Source organism: Drosophila takahashii, chromosome X, assembly GCF_030179915.1.
Source record: "Drosophila takahashii strain IR98-3 E-12201 chromosome X, DtakHiC1v2, whole genome shotgun sequence".
Lineage (NCBI taxonomy): Eukaryota > Metazoa > Arthropoda > Insecta > Diptera > Drosophilidae > Drosophila > Drosophila takahashii.
In genome coordinates, this window is record NC_091683.1 from 1,475,622 (window position 1) to 1,493,369 (window position 17,748).

Below are 17,748 nucleotides of genomic sequence, written 5' to 3' on the forward strand. Positions count from 1 at the left end.
TTTCCCTGCCTTTCTTCCGTTTATCAGATTTATCTGGCGAGTATCTAAAGCACTTTGTTTACAGTGGGGCAGGGCAATCCCAGGCAACCTACACCTTCAGTCAGACAACGATGATACAGATATATATATATTTTTGTAGAGACGTGCGGTGTCATTGGTGGTGAACTTCGGTCTGCTTGGCTTCTTCGACGATCCACGACGATCCACCTTCGCCTTTGGCTTTAGCTTTAGCTTAAAAAAATTCAACTTCAACTCCAACTCCGTAGCCGATGATATTCCAGCTTGATGCAGCAGCAACACGAAGACCAGGTTGCCGCTGCTGCCGTTGTGGTTGCGATATAAAAACCGCGGGCATCGCCAGCGCCATCCGCAGTAAGAGGCGCGACTTTTGAACGCTAGCACAGCAGCTCCGAAAACGAATAAAAACCGAAACCATATAGAAAAATATAAACGCTACGGATCCCCGGTCGTGTCATCCATCTCAGATATTTTTTTGATTGTGGTGCTTCAACGAAAGAGACAAGAATTTTCTATCAAGTGCATATATATATCTATTCTAAATCAAAATCGGATTGAGTGTGAAAAAGTAGCTGTGAATTCGCCATGAGATTAGCATTGATATTGGTAAGATGATTATACAATCTCCTCCTGGAGAGGAAAACCCGGAAATCAGAGACCCACCCACCAATCGAATTGTGCAATTTGTGTGGCGGAGTAAAAACTAGTCGTCCAGGCTGACAAATTAATTTGCATTCAAGTGGTGCAGTGGCAGCCAAGCCGGCTTGGTCAGCTGGTGGTTGGTGGTTTCGGTTGCTTTTTAGTTTTTAGTTGGGAAAGTGGTTGCGGTTCAACCAACTCAACTGAACTGAACCGACCAGGCGAAGGAGGATGCATTGAACTCTAAACTCGCCCAAGATTATTTATCGCAATCTTGACCTCTGCCTTCCGCTCGACTGACCACTGACCACCGACTGCCCTTCCATGTCCATTTCCATGTCCGTAGTTCCATAGTGTCATCAATCAACCCACTGAGGTAGCTGCCTTGTTTTTTTTGCGGTTAATCGTCCACTAATTGGACGTTAAATTCCACGGTAGAATGCCAGATGACGATTGGTCAAGTGCCCACAAGAAATCCGTTTACGCAAATGCGCACACAGAGCGAAATTAGGGGGAGGTTTGAAAGATTTGATACAAAACTATGAGTAAACAGTCTTTTAATCATTTGGTCTCATTAGACAAAGAAGTTGAATGTTGGTGATTTATTTACTGATAGTTTCTTATTTGATTGACAAAATATTAATAATATACTTTATTGTATTCTATTATTATATATTTTTTCTATTCTACATTATTAAGAACTATTTTTGGGGAACTTTTTTTTTACTATTACTATTTCTTACTATTACTATCTTGAGGAAAAGTCAAAGAAATTATTAAAAAATATATAAATAACTGTTTTAATTATTAGGATTATAAATTACAATTATTTAATACAAGTTTACAACTAGAAGAACTTCTAGCAATAAAATGCGAAATATTTTATATAAAATATGAGGTTATATGTAATATAACAGATATTTTTCTAATCATTTCCACATTTTTTTTGCTATACCTTAAGTAAGATTTCTTCTCAGTGCTGGAAAAACTCGAGCGGCGCAACCAGAACTCGTTTTCCGCAGTCACCACTCTCGTGTGTGTGGTTACATAAAGTTATTACACTCCATCGGAAGGGGAGGGGGAAGAAGGGGGACCTCCATCTCAGCCACTGGCAGGATAATCTGTAGTTGTCTAATTTACATTTTATTGTTGGCTTGGCTTTGATGTTGCTGCCGTTGGCGGCTGAAGCTGCTTCAGCTGCTGCTGACGGATGATGCAACAACGAAAGCGAAACAATAACCAAAACACCACACCACAAAAACTACAGACTACAAACTAAGCAAAAATCCGAGTCCGACTAATTTGCACGCGTTGCGTGACGATCGTTTGCCCCGAGTTTCAGTTGTTTGTAATTTGTAATGTCGGGAATGGGAATGGCAATGGGAATCTCATCTCTGCCTCAAAGAAAATCTGCACCCACAAATTAGCTCGATTTGATTCTTTTTTACGGCAAGTGAAAGGCAAAGGCGACTCTCCATCGATGCAATTAAATTAAATTATTACAGCGAAATAATTGGCAAAGATAATAAATCAATGCGAAAGACAGATCTAACTAGTTGCTGCTGCTCCTTCTGTTTGCTGGTAGCTTATATAAAAGCTCTTTGCTTTCTGCTTTTTTTGCTTTCGGCTCCCACAGCTCTAATGCACTTAGGAAAAAAGGTAGTAAATCCAAAGATTTCATATTTAATATATAAATAAATAAAGTAATATGAAATCTTTAAATTGAACAATTTTAGGATACTTTACAAATTGTAAACTTTGATTTTAACATGAAATATTTACATTAAATATTATTAAGATGAAATCTAATATCTTCTTCCTTTATTTTAATATTTTCAAATAAAATCATGCAATGAAATAAGTTTTATTTTTACTGTTCCATTTTTTTTCTGTGTGCTAACGTTTGACAAAAATTCGCAGCTGCCGAAAAAGTCTTCCTGCTTAACGGCTAAATAACAACTGCTACATAAGCAACATAACCAAGCAGTAGAAAAAGCAAAACAAAAACGACTATTAAAATGACTCGACTTGACACACTGTCCCAGTTTTCGGTTAACACACACTCAAACTCACTTACTATCTAAATAGTTGAGTGACAAAATGCAATTAAAACTTAACTAACCAGATAGGCGAATTTATGTATATTTTGCTGGACATGGAAAACTGGGAGAGGCGACGACTGACTGCTTCAATTAAATTTTGCAATAATTAATGAGTGTAAGTCATAAAAAGGCAGATGAATACTACCAATTTTATGGTTACTCATTTACCATTACATTTTTATTATTAATCAACAATTTGACATTTAAAGGCGAAATTTAATTAACATATTCTCAGACTAATAACCGACAATTCGCATGCATAAAACACTACAGTTATCGACCGTAACCCATAATCGTCAACCTAAATGATCACTGAAAATCGAAATCATTAGCTTATCTGTCACCATCTGCGACGAATCGAAAAGACTGAGAAAACGAGCGCTGAAATCAAAAGACTCAAGACACAAACTCAACCAGATTCAATTACAACACCAATTCGCTTGATGAAATGTCAAATGTGAAACCTCTTCTCAGCGTGTGTTTTTTGTACATTGATTGGTTGTTTAACGATCGATATTGAGAGCGAAATCGAGACAACACGATGGATGGTGGATTTTGGCCCACTGCTTTTGTCTCCAAATCCCCCATTGTCTCCCTTCATTGTTGTCTTTTGGCCTCTCACCTTGAGCCCAAACCAAGATTGGACCGAAACTGAAACAAAAACCGAAAAACCGCCGATTTGCACAATCCAAGTTGGTTTCACAGACAAAACAAAACATTAGGGTAAATTGCAACAATGAACTTGATGGTTAATCCATATGCAAATTAAAGGCTAGAAAGTGTTAACGCATTTCAAGAACTAAACTAAATAATTTAGTTTAATTTAGTTTCATACACTGAGAAGAAAGAAAAAATGTTTATTATTTCTTAATGAATGGGTTTTTTTTTAGATATTTGGGGAGAGCTTTATAGAATAGTCTAGATTATTTATTTTCACTTAAATTGAAATAATTAAAAGGAAAATATTTTGATTTAAATTTCCCTTTTTTCTACATTTTCCAGGGCACTTTAAGTGCTCTTCTGTGCCTGGCCAGCGGCTTGAGCCAGTCGGAGGTGCAAAGTGGTTCAAAGGGCTTTCCGAAAAAGGTAACAACCCTGAAGAAGCGGCCAACGAAAACGCCAATTTCCACCACTAGCAGCAGAGGAACCACCACGTTGAAGCCCAGTAAGCCACGCGTAAAGATTGTAAAGTCGGCAGCAGCAGCAGGAGCCACCAGGAGCACCACCAAAGCACCGGCTTTGGCAGAGACCTTTGGCAATCTGCCCGCCGATGACCTGGAATTCATCAAGGAGCTGGACAAGCAGTTCAAACTCCACGGCGACAAGATCAAGATCAAGGTGGAGCGGGATAATTCCACGGGCAGCGGTGGCAAGAACAGCAAGAGGACCATTGAAGGCGATTTGGGGTAAGTGGACTACACTTATAAAAATAAAGTGGCATAGTAAAAATAAATAACTGCATATTAAATCCAAAGACTTACATACATAATTCAACTTATTATTTAATACAAAACATATTAAATTTCATGATTTAATTTGAAATTATTTGAATCAAGGTTGAAATTATTAATAAAATTTTTAGTCATATTTTGTTTAAATATTTTATCTTAAAATTTTTAATTATTTATTCTTTTAAAGTGCAATATTAAAAAAAAAAAAAAAATGTTAATAAAGAAAGACAACATAGAAACTTTATTAAAAATTCAATTGAATGGGAAATATTATAATTTGCATATATTTTAATAAATAAATTTACCATAACTGAATAATTTAATATTTTTCATTTTTAAAATAATAAAAACAGCAATTTAAAATCCTTGGAGTTACTACTCATTTTTTTTATAAGTTTATATTGTAACTATATGCTTTTTCTTCCCTATAGATACGGCTACTCGCATCCTGGCTATGACTACACGCCGCCCAAGTTCATGTTCTATCCCTACTCGCAACACGATATCCCCTCTGGCTTTGCCCATCCCCAGCCGCTGCCGGAGGAGCAGGTGGAGCAGGAGGAGGAGCCACAGCAGCCGGCGGTGCAGCACCACAGTCACGGTCACAGTCATAGTCACAATCACAACCATGAACAGGTGACCAGCGTGACCATTGAACCCTCGTACTCCTACGAACTGAAGCCGCAGACTAGCTACGAAACCCAGCCGCAGCCGCAGCAGCAGCACACGGCACCCGAGCAGCCGCAGATCGATCTGCCGCAGGATGAAAAGGAGGGAGGAGCCCATGGCTACCAGGAGCCCGTCATCGTGCTCCGCATTCCCGGCCCGGCCAAATACGCCGCCCACTTGCAGACCCTCCTCCAGCAATATCTCGAGATCAGGGCCGCCCAGTACCTTAGTCTGCTGCAGGAGGCCGAGCAGCAGCAACAGCAGCAGCAGCATGTTGATGCCCCGCAGCAATACGGACCACCTGAACCTACGGCCAACTACCATCAGGAAGTGAGCTATGCCCACCAATTGGCACCCACACCGGCTCCCCTGCAGTACGCACCCATCGACGATGTCTACCAGAGCTACAAGGGTCGCCAGCAACAGCAGCAGCAGCAACAGTTGCAGCTGCAACATCAGCAACAGTACGAGCCGCAGCAGCAATACTACGCGCCGCCAATGGAATACCAGCAGCCCACGCAGTTCTACTATGCCCAACCGCAGTCACATTTGCAGCAGCAACCGCAGCTCTATCTGATAGCAATGGCACAGCCGGAAGAGGAGCAGCAATCCCAGCAGCGACATCACCATCAGCAACCCATCTATGTGCCAGAATCCGATCCACCCACAGGTCCTGGAGCTGCCGAGCACGAACACGAAGCGGAAAGCGAACCCCAGCACAGTCTTCCCATCACGGAGAACAACCCACGACCCACCCACACCAAGGTCATCTTCAATCCGTATCCCTACCAGCAGCAGCAACATGAGCAACACCAGCAACATCAGGCTGAAATCGAGGAGCAACAAGCTCAGTCGGAGGGCGAGCGACCCCCCTTCAACTACCATGCCCATGGTCTCAAGATGCGACAGGGGAAGAGGGCGGCCAAGGCAGAGCCGGCGAGTGGGGAGGGTGACCATAGACTCCAGCAGATCAGGGAGTACGTTAGAGAGAAACTGGGCGCTGAAATGGGTTCGGCTGTGGAATACAAGACGACGCAGCTGCTCGAGGGCTAAGTAGGTTCAGGGGGGGAATTTGGGATGGGAGATTTACTGCCTGGATATTTTGTTAAAAAATTGTGTTTAAATCGAATTGTTTTAAATCATAAATTAAATCCAGAGATTTTTTGGGGCCCTTTCCAAAAATAGGATGAATTTCCAAATCTCTAGAAATCAAAAATAATTTAAAAGTCACCTAAAAGTATGCCATACATTTTTGAATTTTTGGTTGGCTAAGTTTAAAAACCTATCAGAAAAATTTCAATCATTAATACCATACTACTTGACACCTTTTACCTGGATACCTTTTAAAACTATAGATATTGTTTAAAAATTACTAGAGATTTGAAAAATATTCCTTGTTCCCATTAAGTCTTGAAAAATATCGATCTCTTGATACTTAATGTGTTTTCCCTCCAAAGCAACGATGTTATCGAATCAATATTGAGAAATTATCGAAAATTTCGATCATTTTCATGCTCTAGTTCCCATACTCAAAAACAAATCCAACTAGACAGTGAATTTCCAGTGAGTGCCGTTGTCCCCGCCCCAATTAACTCGTATTGTTAACACAATTTGTGGTTGCTTCTTGTGCCTGATATAATCCGTTCATTAGTATTTATTCCAAGCTAGAGGAGCGGGAAGATCCCATCCCCAGGGGTGATCCTCCAGCTCCACAACTCACTCTCATCATCTGAAGAACCTGTCCACGATCCTCACAATGCTACAATGCCAAGGCATACTTTTGGGTGAAACTCGTGTTTCGTGGGGAAGCCTAAAGAGGTGCAATCGCTTTTCATTATTTTGTACGACGTTTTTTTTATGTTGTTTATATATACTGTTAACCAAGAAAATGTGCTGCTGATCATCATGTGTGCAATATTTAGTCTGTAATTAAATGTGCTTCTTGAATTTACTTATATGTGTACTTGTCTATCTTTGTATTATTAAAACGAAAATAAACTTATTTGAAAACTGGACTCTGGGAAACCCTTTAAGGACTACTAACACAAAAAATCAGACTGATCGGCTTGTAAGAATCGAAGATATAGGATGTTGAAGTTCATGTTCATATTTAGTTCATGAACTCGCTATTGTACAAGTGTATAAAAGCCCTTTAAAAAGCACGGTTAATTCATGTTTGGTTTGTGTCTGGGATAAAAACTTTATGAGCACAGTTCGAGTCTGAGCTAAAATAACAAAGGTACTTAGCAGATTTTTCCACCTTAGCTAACTTACAATTTAAATCGAAAATAGTCGATAATATCGATGATAATCTTATAGAACGGTTTATATATGAAAAAATTTCTTATTATTTGCGGCGAATTTCCAGGTAAAGTAGAAAAAAAACGTATAACCCGATTAATTTCCGGAAAACCAGATTTCTGAAAAATCATTCGAAAAGGAGAAAAGCGTCGACGGTTTTGGAAACGGTTGGTTTGGAAAGCAAGCAACCAAAACCGCCGTTGTCAGAGAATAGAGTTCAGTTAATATTAAATAATATTAAGCAAATTAAAAGGAAGTACACGCTGTACCCTTGAACTCTCGCGTTGGCTTCCCCATTTCCAGCTTATCTGTCATGTGCTTTTGACGATCTGCCCTTTCATTTGACCCCGTGTTTCATCCTAATCAATTCCGGAGAGAATCGATCGCTCAAAGCTCAGCTCTCGGGCGTTTAAATCGATTCCGCATCCAGTTGCACCATGAGAGCTGTGTCGTTCGGATCGTGGCTCTGGCTGGGATTGGGTTTGCTTTTCATCAGCAGCGATTTCAGCGTAGTTTTTGCCAAGAGGTTCCTGCGCTGCGAACTAGCCCGCAAACTGCTCAACCAGCATGGCTTCGAACGAAGTCTGCTTTCAAATTGTGAGTAAGAGCTATTTAAGTTAAGATATTTGTAGGTAAAATCAATCATCTCTCACATATATCGAAATGTAAAGAAAGAATTATAAATCGGACCATTCCTTAAAAAGTGATCGGCAAATATTGGAATTAAGTTTCAAGCAGTGCAAGCAGTCGATTTACTGTTTGCATAACTCCATCTCTCAACTCTTAAGATTAGTAACGAGATTTTTGACATTCTCCCTTGTTTTTGATATTTTCTCTTGTAAATTAAAAAAAGGTAAACCCTATTCTTTGCAAAATGAGGCGCTCAATGATTCCCTCTTGTCTGCATTTAAGGGATCTGCTTGCTGGAGCATGAGAGCGACCTGGAGACTGGAAAAATTACCACGAATGTGAATGGATCTCGAAACTACGGGTTGTTTCAAATCAACAGTAGATTTTGTCAAGAAGGAAGGCGCGGTGGCATTTGCAATGTCAAGTGCGAAGGTTTAAAGAGTTTCCTCAGGGAGTATTATTATGTATTTTGTTTAATTGTCGCCCTCAATATTTTTTCAGATCTTCTGGATGAAAATTTAACGGAATCAGCAACTTGTGCCAAGCGCATTCAGACCTCAGATGGTTTTCGTCACTGGGGTGGATGGCAACGCTACTGCCGCAACACCCAGAATTTGCCTAATCTTAAAGTCATCTGTGGGATTTGATTTAATAGGTTTATAAATTTAGTTTTATAACTAAATAATATAATCGGACGGCAGTAAAACTATACACCTGTAATACATACAACTGCAAAAAAAAAAGATAATAAAATATTAAAAATATTTTTCGCCAGGGTATTGCAAGCTTTTTGTTCTATAGTTGTATTTGGTGAAGACTTCTCAGAGGAACGAACAACGTTCGCTCTCCACTCTTAACTTTTAGAGGGACTTAATAGATTGCAAGGGGCTTTTGGAACTCGCATTTGTATACGCAATAAAGCATTATTATTTAGAAAAAAAACATTTAAAAATATTTATTTAGGTATACCAAAAAATTAATAACAGCGAATAATCAAAGACAACATTTAAAATCCAGCTCGAAAACTTAAAATTTATTCCTCATTACCTGCTATTTTTTGGCATTAGCGAGAGGCAGTTGAATTCTGTTGCCGCCTATAATTATATTATTTAATTATATTTGACCACTCGGTTGAGTGAGCCACGCAAATGATTAAATTGCATTATTAATGCATCAAAAGTGATAAGGACAGCAGCAACACACCACAAACAAAGCGGAAAAAAGGCCAAAACAAATTTAATCTCATTTAGAGGCATTAAAATACTCAAAGGGGGGAGAGAAAAACAATTTAAAATAAGTAATGACCGACGAGTAATTAGTCTATCAGTGGTTTCATGTGGAATGGGAGGTATGTATTTATGTTTATTTCGTTTAAAATTTAAATATAATCTTGATTATATGTTGTTTTTAAGAGTCCAATCTGGTTAAATACCCGTCCTCAACTTAAATCATTTCAAAAATCCAAAAAGCAAGCTTGGAAATTAGGTGGTCTTACCGGAACAACCTTAGGATGCAAAAAAAAAGTATTTATGAATGGACCTTCCCTGTAAGTGGGAACAGTTGTATTTTTAGATGGGGACAGTGATAAGGGGAAGGACTCTGAGCAAGTTCTAAGAGCCAAGTTAAAACTGGAGTTTTATTTTCAAAAAAAAAAAAACAGACAAATTTTGTTTTAAAATAAAAAAACTTACAGATATTAAAATCTGATACAATTTGAAATGAAATCGAAATTGAAGTAAATACAATAGAAAGAATATTGTAGAGTTTAAGAGAGCGCAATACTGGGAACACCGATAAATGTAAGCTGAGCACTAATTAAATATAATAAAAATAATCTCGTCGGAGCAAAATAATATTGAAATTAAAATATTTGTAAAGAATAATCTAAATATAAAGTGGTTACCCTATACCAATTTCCCCTTTCTTTCGCTCACTTAAGAGCGCCTTAAGAGAGCCAAATACTGGGAACAGCGATGGGAACACTTTTGAAGTACAAAGCCTTGAGACCTCAAGCAACTGTCCCCTTCTAATAGGAGGGATTGCTTTGGTCTGTAGCGTGTCTGACAGATTGACAGGAATGGGGCTTACGAGGGGTATAAACAACAAGAGTTTTTGGGGGTAAGGACCGACCCATTGGAGTTGAAACAAAAAAAAACGGGTAGTCGGGTAGCTAGCTTGCCTAATTTAAGTGCTGTTTAATGATGAAACACCGCAAGCGACGGTTGGAGTTTGAGCTCGAATCCCTGAAGTCCTGACCTTCCTGGGAAATACCTGTCCTTCTCCAAACGGCAGCAGGCAACAGGTAAGCCAGAAAAAAACAAGAGAGAACGCTATAGTCGGGTGCCCCGACTATCAGATACCCGTTACTCAGCTAAAGGGAGTGCGAAAGAGATGGAGAAAAACTTTGATCCGCCGTAACTTTTTAACGAATGGTCCGATTTAAAAAATTTCTTCTACATTTCGATAGGTATTGATAAACACAATAAAACTGCATTTTTACTTTTCCAAAATATTGAAATTTTTAAAATCGTATATAAGCGATTGTGGGCGTTAGAGGGGGCGTGGCACCCTTTTGAAACAAACTTGCGCTGCGTAGGAACTCCTAGAATCCGCATGCAAAATGTCAATCTTCTAGCTTTTATAGTTTCCGAGATCTCAGCGTTCATACAGACAGACAGACAGACAGACAGACAGACAGACAGACAGACAGACAGACGGACAGACAGACGGACAGACGGACATGGCTAGATCGACTCTGCTAGTGATCCCGATCAAGAATATATATAGTTTATAGGGTCGGAAACGCTTCCTTCTACCTGTTACATACTTTTGCACGAATCTAATATACCCTTTTACTCTACGAGTAACGGGTATAAAAACAAATCTGAGGGCATACATTTTCAAAGGAAAACTTTATTCGATTTTTATGACAATGTGACAAGCGCAGAAATTTTTCTTCTCCCCTTTTTTGTCCTTCATTGTTGACAATCGGGAAAGTTGATGTTGCTTACAGCCATTTATGGTCATTTACACAGCGGCAAATATTCAAAATTAATGAGACAATTTGTATTTAATTAAATGAAACCCTTTTAGCTTTAATAAACTTCCAATAAAAAAATATCCAAACAAAAAGAACCTTTTTTTCGACATAAATAATACATTTAAAGGTTCATCTTCAGTGAAATATTGCCTTCAGTGCATTGTTGTTCACTTTGGGGTCCTGGATTCATTGTCACTTGCAGGTCTTTCAATTTCCCAAAAAACAAAGAACGGTGGAAGGGGAAAATAAAAACAAACAAGAAAGTGGAAAAAAAACGGAAAGTGTGGCATGAATAGAAGCTTCTGCCGGAAGTCGATTTTTGAGCGGAAATAATTTTGCCACATGTTGGCGAAATAAAAACACGCGAAGGAGGGGGTAATCTAAAACAAAGTCACGCACAGAAGAAAATCGGAGCGAACAGCGGAGAAAATTGCGGCGGGAAACGAAGGATGGGGAGCAAATCCTTCTTCATCCTTCCGCCCTTCTACTTCCTGTTTCACTCCATTTGCGTTTTTACTTTATCAGGTAGGGACTCACATTTAGATATTTCTTTAATAATTTTCATCTATTATTGAAACAGGTGAAAGTAATCACAGCAGCTGGATTAGCATGATCATTTTAATTTTCTTGATTTTTCCTCTTATTTTTTTCTTATTTAATTTTAAATATTTTGCTTATTTAAATTCCCACAAAAACCTTAAAAAAAACGCCTGAGTAACAGGAATTTTCTTCTTTTTTATAAACTTTCTTATTATTGCCTTTCTATATACCAAATTCCCAGCAATACAAAAATGACCTTAAAGTGGAACTGCACTTTCATAGTATCCCAATAAAAATATGACAAAAGCGCAGAATGCTGGCATATTTCCGCTTTTGTGTTGGGTTTGTTCTGCTTCAAAAGGGCGACAGCCGAAAAGTGTATGCACCCGGTTGCAGAATCGTAATATACGTAATATCAGAGGAGCAAATAAGCTTAGATGACAGCAGTAGTACCGATTCTTCTCCTCCTTTCTTTCTTTTTTTTCGGGCTAACTGGCAAACAATGGCCGCCATAATACCGCACAATAGATATTTGTATTTGTCAGGGGGGCAAGGGGTGATAAGGTTGCTAGGTGCGAATGCAGATACATAGAAAGTTATACGAATGTTACGTGAGCAGAGTGCCAGAGCAGTGGAAACTGTAACAATGGGCGGTTGTTACACACTGTTTCCACTGTTTGACCCCGACGACACCTTTTCCTTCTCTTCTCTTCTCTTTTTTTCGCATGATAACCCTTACCCTTCCTTAGCACCGCCGTTGCAACGCATTTCGTATGCAGCTCTTGTCCAGCTTTTAGGGGTTTGCTTCTAGTTCTTCTGGTTCTGGGTTCTCGTTCTTCCGCCCCCTAAATTTCCTACCTCCCATGTTTCGCTTTTATTTTCACCAGCAGCAGCAGCCGGTGGAAGCTAAGCAAACAAGGGAAACAAAGATTAAGACGGGACAGCAAGATGAAAAGACAAAAAGTGCAATTTGCAAGGACAACGTTGCGTATGCGCGATGTTTAAGGGGCATGTTATATATTTAATATTCAATTTACTTTTTGAATTTTTGATAAAGATAATACAAATAATAAATATCACTAGTACTCATGGTAAAATGAAATAATCAAAAAGCCGATTACTGTCAAATTTATGATTCAAACATATCAATTGGATATTTTATCATATCAGTTATATTATAAATATAAAAAAAAACTGCTTTAAAATACCGAATTTAGTATTTTTTGAAACAAATAATAGATTTAAAAAGATAAATATAATATTTCTTGAATCTTTTGTCATTTTTCGGTGTAGAATTACAATATACAAATACAATGACTTAGCTTCCTTTCTTTTTAAATATTAAAACATCGGTTAGTAATACCGAGCCACTTTCGGGCAATTTATGGCAATTAAGTTCTTGTACGAAATCTGCATGCGAGAGATGTGACAAATTGGTCGCTATTAAAGCCAATTATTCCATTTACTTAGTCCTTTTGCTCTCGGCTAGCACACATCATACCCAACCAACCACCAAACAACCCAGCCCACACGCGAATTTAAATCAAAATCTTTATTAAAACATTTTATGCAAATGAATAAATAAGCAAGTGGCGAAGAGGAAAAAAAAGAGGCCGTCAAGGAGCCCCCGTTGAAGGGAAAAGAAAACTGACTGACAGCCGTCAGAGATGATTCAGAAAGAGACGCAGATAGTTGGGGCGAGTGAGAGGGGGCAACAGTAATACATTTACATAAATATTACAAGGCTATTACTCGCCTCCGAGCCTCAATGCCGCCCCATTCATAGGAAAAATACACGTGTGTGTGCATTACAATAATGTGAAAATTATTTGTAATGTAATTTCAACTTAATAAATGTTCATTTTCATATAAAGCGACAACTCATTTTACTCCGTAGTAGGTAAATGCGGGGTTACACTGGAATAAAAAGCCCGAATTTACAAAGGCTTTAGTGATCACAGCGTAATGTCTAAAATAAATTAATAGAACTGCTTATAATGTCCGGTGTCATAAGGCCCGCGGGCGTTATGACATGCACCCATCTCTGAGTATATTGTCGATTTAAAAACCACTTATTAATATTGGCTATTGAATACCATATCGTATATTGCTTTATAATATATAATATTGAACTCTGTAGAGTATATTTTCAGTGCTTTTGAAATTACAGAAGCCAACGGTAAGAAGAGGTGGGAAAAAAAAGGTAAAAGCCAAAAGCACGACAGGAAGTAAAGTCGTCGCAAGTGAATTTGCATAAACGTATGAAATTTTAATATTTACGACAAATTTTCAACCACTTTCCAAACACCCCACCTATCCATCCAAAACACCTCCCACATACGCACTCGTCGTGCACCGAACACTCGCCCATTTTTCCATTCGAGCTGCATACTTTGGGGCTCACGCACACAAAAAGTTTTCCCAGTACCAACGATGGTACCTGTATGTAGAAGATGTACATGTAGATGACAATGTTGCTTTCCGGCTGGGAAAGTGGGCGCCGAAAAGGGGAGGAGGAGAGGCAGGGCAGAAAGGGAAAGGCACTCACCGAGTGTAAACTAAATTGAGTTAGCACTGAATCGGGCAATGAGCTCGGAACTTAGGGATGAAGGTAGAGTACACGGTGCGACGAACGAGCAGGTTCTCCTCAATTGTGGGAGTTGCCAAATTAGATCTGGGTCGCCTTAATATGCTGAATACATAAGTTGTAGTTTAAGTCGATTTAATGTATTCTGTCCAGTGGTTGTAGCAATTGGGGATTCTGCATCGAAGAATCGAACTTATTGGTACAAGATAGGTTTTAACAATTAATAAATATAAAAGATAATAATTGAAAAATGAAATCAAATAGGTTAAAAGTAAACTTTGGAAATCTACCTGTTGTATTGTAAAATAAACTAGCTAAAATAAACTAGTAAAGTAATAAATATAATATTATATTTATTTTTACTTTTGTCTTCTGCTATGATTGCTAAATTTGTATTACTTTATTATTAGTTTTTATTATTATACATAATCAAACAAATTATTTAACTTTCTTTGATTTTCAAACATTTTAGCTGTGAAAAATATAAATAAAAATATATATTTTTGTTTCCAGCCCAGTTTTCCCTATCGATTTTGGCAGACCAAAGCAACGAGGTGGAACTGCTCCAGTTTCGTGTAATTCGTTTGGTCACACCAGGTGGGCAGCACTTCCTCAAAGGAAGCAGCTGGACTTGGGTTTTGAATTGGCTTTGGAATTATTCCAAGGATTGCCTGGGCTTTCTGCGTTGTAATAATGGGTTTGGGATTGCAAGTGCCAGAAATAAGTTTCAGGCTTTAGTTTATTTGTTCATTAGCAATAAGCCCCGCGGCGATAACGCCGCTATATGTCTGCAATTATCGCTGCCATTTAAATTATGCCTTTGAATCTGAATCACTTAAAAACACTTTGTTTACTCCATCAGTTTAGCTTAAATGTTAGTTTAATCGTTTTGGAATTAAATACGCATACAAGTAGCTAAATGGTTTTATAAATATATTCTCCTTAAGGAATCCTACTCGAATTGAATCCACTTCTTTGTTCGAATCGCTTTTAATGTACTTTTTAATGACTTTTATTGCCCCGGCCAATAGGTTTTCGATTGTTTTCGCAAAGAAAAAACGCTCTACGGATAGGAGGAGCACATTAAATTGCTATTATGCATGATAGCATTTGTAATCGACGATTGGCCCCCACTCCAGTGACCCCTGACCCCACACATTCGACTTCTTAAATTGGCCATTGTAAAAGTTTACTTTGCCATACCCTTTGATAAAAACTTGTTAAATGAATGGGCAGGAGAGAGTCAGTCAAATGCTCTTCCTAAGAGGTATTTTGAGTACACTTCATATTTAATAAATATATATTTATTTTGGGTTACTTCACAATTATTATTTCTTTGCAAAGAAGTTATAATATAATTGTAATTAATTAATAAAATAAAAATAAATATATATTTATTGCAAGTTTATGTATAAATAATGTTTCTTTGCAAATAAGTTATACAAATTGATGGGAAATAACAATTATAATTTATAAAACATAATTTTAGTTATGTTATAATTAAATTAATTAAAATATTTGCTTGAACATATCCCAGTCATTTTACAGACTGGTTTGAATTGAAATTTTTAGGGTATCCCCTTCGTTTACTTCCTGAACCGTAAAATTATTTTTCGTATGCGAGAGCTGGTATTTCAAATTTCATTAGTTATTGATTGCCAACTTGGTGCCATGAAACATGGATGATCAAAGACCCGTAGGTCGACAAGTTTTCCGCCCGCTTTTCCGCAGTCGACGCCGGTTCAAATATTTTCCCATTACCCTTTGACGATTCGTAAATTGATTAAGGCAAAATCAGTGCACTGGTCATTTGCGGAATAAATAAAAAATGAAGTCGTGCGCTTGTTCGTGTGTAAAATAACTTTACTACGTTATGACTTGGAGAGTGGACAGTAGCAAAACCTGAATTATTCATCGATTTCGCTGATGGATTAATGGGAAAAGGATGCACTCAGTGAACGGTTGAATTCTAAAAGAATAACTCGATACAAAAGAGTCAAGTGTTTTCATTTTATTCACTCGTATTTCAGTAGCGACGTCCATGATTATAGTGATCAGAGAATCTGTAGTTGATAAGCTTTTTTTTTATAAAAAACAAAGCCCGATGAAGCCGGTTACGTTAAAATTACGATAGTTAATTGTATAAAAATCGGGCTGGTCACCTAATCCTTGGCGGGCACCTCGATGACGCGCGGCTTGGCGATGATGCGAGCGGTCTTGTTGCCCTTCTCGACGATTCCAATAATCCAGGCCTGGTAGCCCTCCTGCTTCTCGATGTCCTTGCAATAGGCGGCGGCCTGCTCGCGCGGCAGGCAGACGAGTAATCCGCCCGAGGTCTCGGCCGAGTGGCCCTGCAGCAGCTGGAACATGTTGCCGCAGGCCTTGGCCACCGCGGCCATCTTGGCGATCACCGGCAGATTGTGAATGACAAACGACACGTTCTTCTTCTGATGGGCGGCCAAAGTTTGAGCATGACCCAGTAGTCCGAATCCCGTGATGTCGGTGGCTCCGTGGACATTGTACTTGTGCATGAGGCGAGCGGCCACGCGATTTAGCCGCGACATCGAGTTCATGGCGCGATGATAGGCCTTGCGCACATCCTCCTCGGACACCGCCAGCTTGATGCTATTCCAGCGCTCCGGCTGGTCGATCCACTGGTGGGCATTCACGGCCACCTGGGTGCCCAGGGGCTTGGTCAGCACCAGGATATCTCCGACCGCCGCATTATCGGGCACAATGTACTCGTTGGGCTGGCAAATGGTCGAGGCCACGCCACCAATGGTGCACCAAGGGTTCACCACGATCTGTCCCCCAGTTACAGTGGTGCCCGCCTCCAAGGCCGAGTCCTTGAAGCCTCTCATGATCAGTGGCATGACCACATCGCGCTCCTTCTCCGTCATCTTGGTGCTGACCGCCAGGAGCATCAGCATATTGTCGCAATCGGTGACTCCCATGGCATACAAATCGCTCAGCACATTGGCGCAGGCGATTTTGCCCATCATGTAGGGATCATCGACAATGGGGTAGAAGAAATCGGTGGTCTGCACCAGGCAGAGGCCGCCGTGCCGCAGCGGAATGACGGAGCAGTCGAGACCGATGCCGATCCGGGGGATGGCCACGTTGAGGAACTGCGGCTCCTGGTCCTGGGCGGAGTAGTCCTCCTGCAGGACGGACACCAGCTTGGAGAGCACATCCTGCGGCACCTTGCAGCCGCGACCCTTGAGGTCAGCGAACCGGGTGAGCCGGAAGGAGGCGTCCAAATCGAGGTCCGTGGGATCGAAGGGACGAGGCAGCTCGGCGTCGCCGCCGCCATGCAGCTCCAAGTGGGCCGAGTTCAAGACATCAGCGGCGTAGCTCATCTTGCTTCCGAGTTTTGCTTGTGCGTAGGTACAACGAGAATTGTATGGGGACGTAAGCAAATTTGATTTATTTTGCGCCTGGTTTTGCTTTTCCAACGAGCGAGATGTCACAACAGGGTTGCTATGAGATATGCGGGCTGCCGATGACTTAATATACGGAATTTATAATCAAAATCAAACAAGTATTTAAACTGAAAGACTTGTTCAGTACTTAAATATTTAGACAATTTGGTCACATAAATTCCGTACACAAAAACCAAGTACGTATTAAATCTGAAGGACTTTTTCTGTATTTTTTTTGTGCCTTACACATTAATTAAACCACCGACTGATGCTACGTATAAATAAAATTCACCTGAAACCAGCTCTTGGTTTCTATGACTGCAGTCTAATCCTGCCATCGATATGTCTC

At 39.6% G+C, this 17,748-nt stretch overlaps 3 protein-coding genes across 3 annotated transcripts; 2 read left to right on the forward strand and 1 right to left on the reverse strand.

The window, feature by feature from the left end:
* Positions 1-491: 491 nt before the first annotated feature.
* Positions 492-6,198, forward strand: LOC108054936 (transcription factor SPT20 homolog). Its single transcript, XM_017138055.3, has 3 exons — positions 492-624; positions 3,762-4,165; positions 4,642-6,198. The coding sequence occupies exons 1-3, from the start codon at positions 604-606 to the stop codon at positions 5,930-5,932; spliced, it is 1,716 nt and encodes a 571-aa protein (XP_016993544.2). The 5' UTR covers positions 492-603; the 3' UTR covers positions 5,933-6,198.
* Positions 6,199-7,602: 1,404 nt separating this feature from the next.
* On the forward strand, positions 7,603-8,589 carry LOC108054946 (lysozyme). The gene is made up of 3 exons (XM_017138069.2): positions 7,603-7,777; positions 8,093-8,242; positions 8,312-8,589. Exons 1-3 carry the CDS (start codon positions 7,618-7,620, stop codon positions 8,455-8,457), a joined length of 456 nt encoding a protein of 151 aa, XP_016993558.2. The 5' UTR covers positions 7,603-7,617; the 3' UTR covers positions 8,458-8,589.
* A 7,398-nt stretch (positions 8,590-15,987) lies between these two features.
* LOC108054940 (inactive selenide, water dikinase-like protein) lies at positions 15,988-17,458 on the reverse strand. Its single transcript, XM_017138061.3, has one exon. It carries the CDS (start codon positions 17,334-17,336, stop codon positions 16,140-16,142), a length of 1,197 nt encoding a protein of 398 aa, XP_016993550.2. The 5' UTR covers positions 17,337-17,458; the 3' UTR covers positions 15,988-16,139.
* Positions 17,459-17,748: the final 290 nt, after the last annotated feature.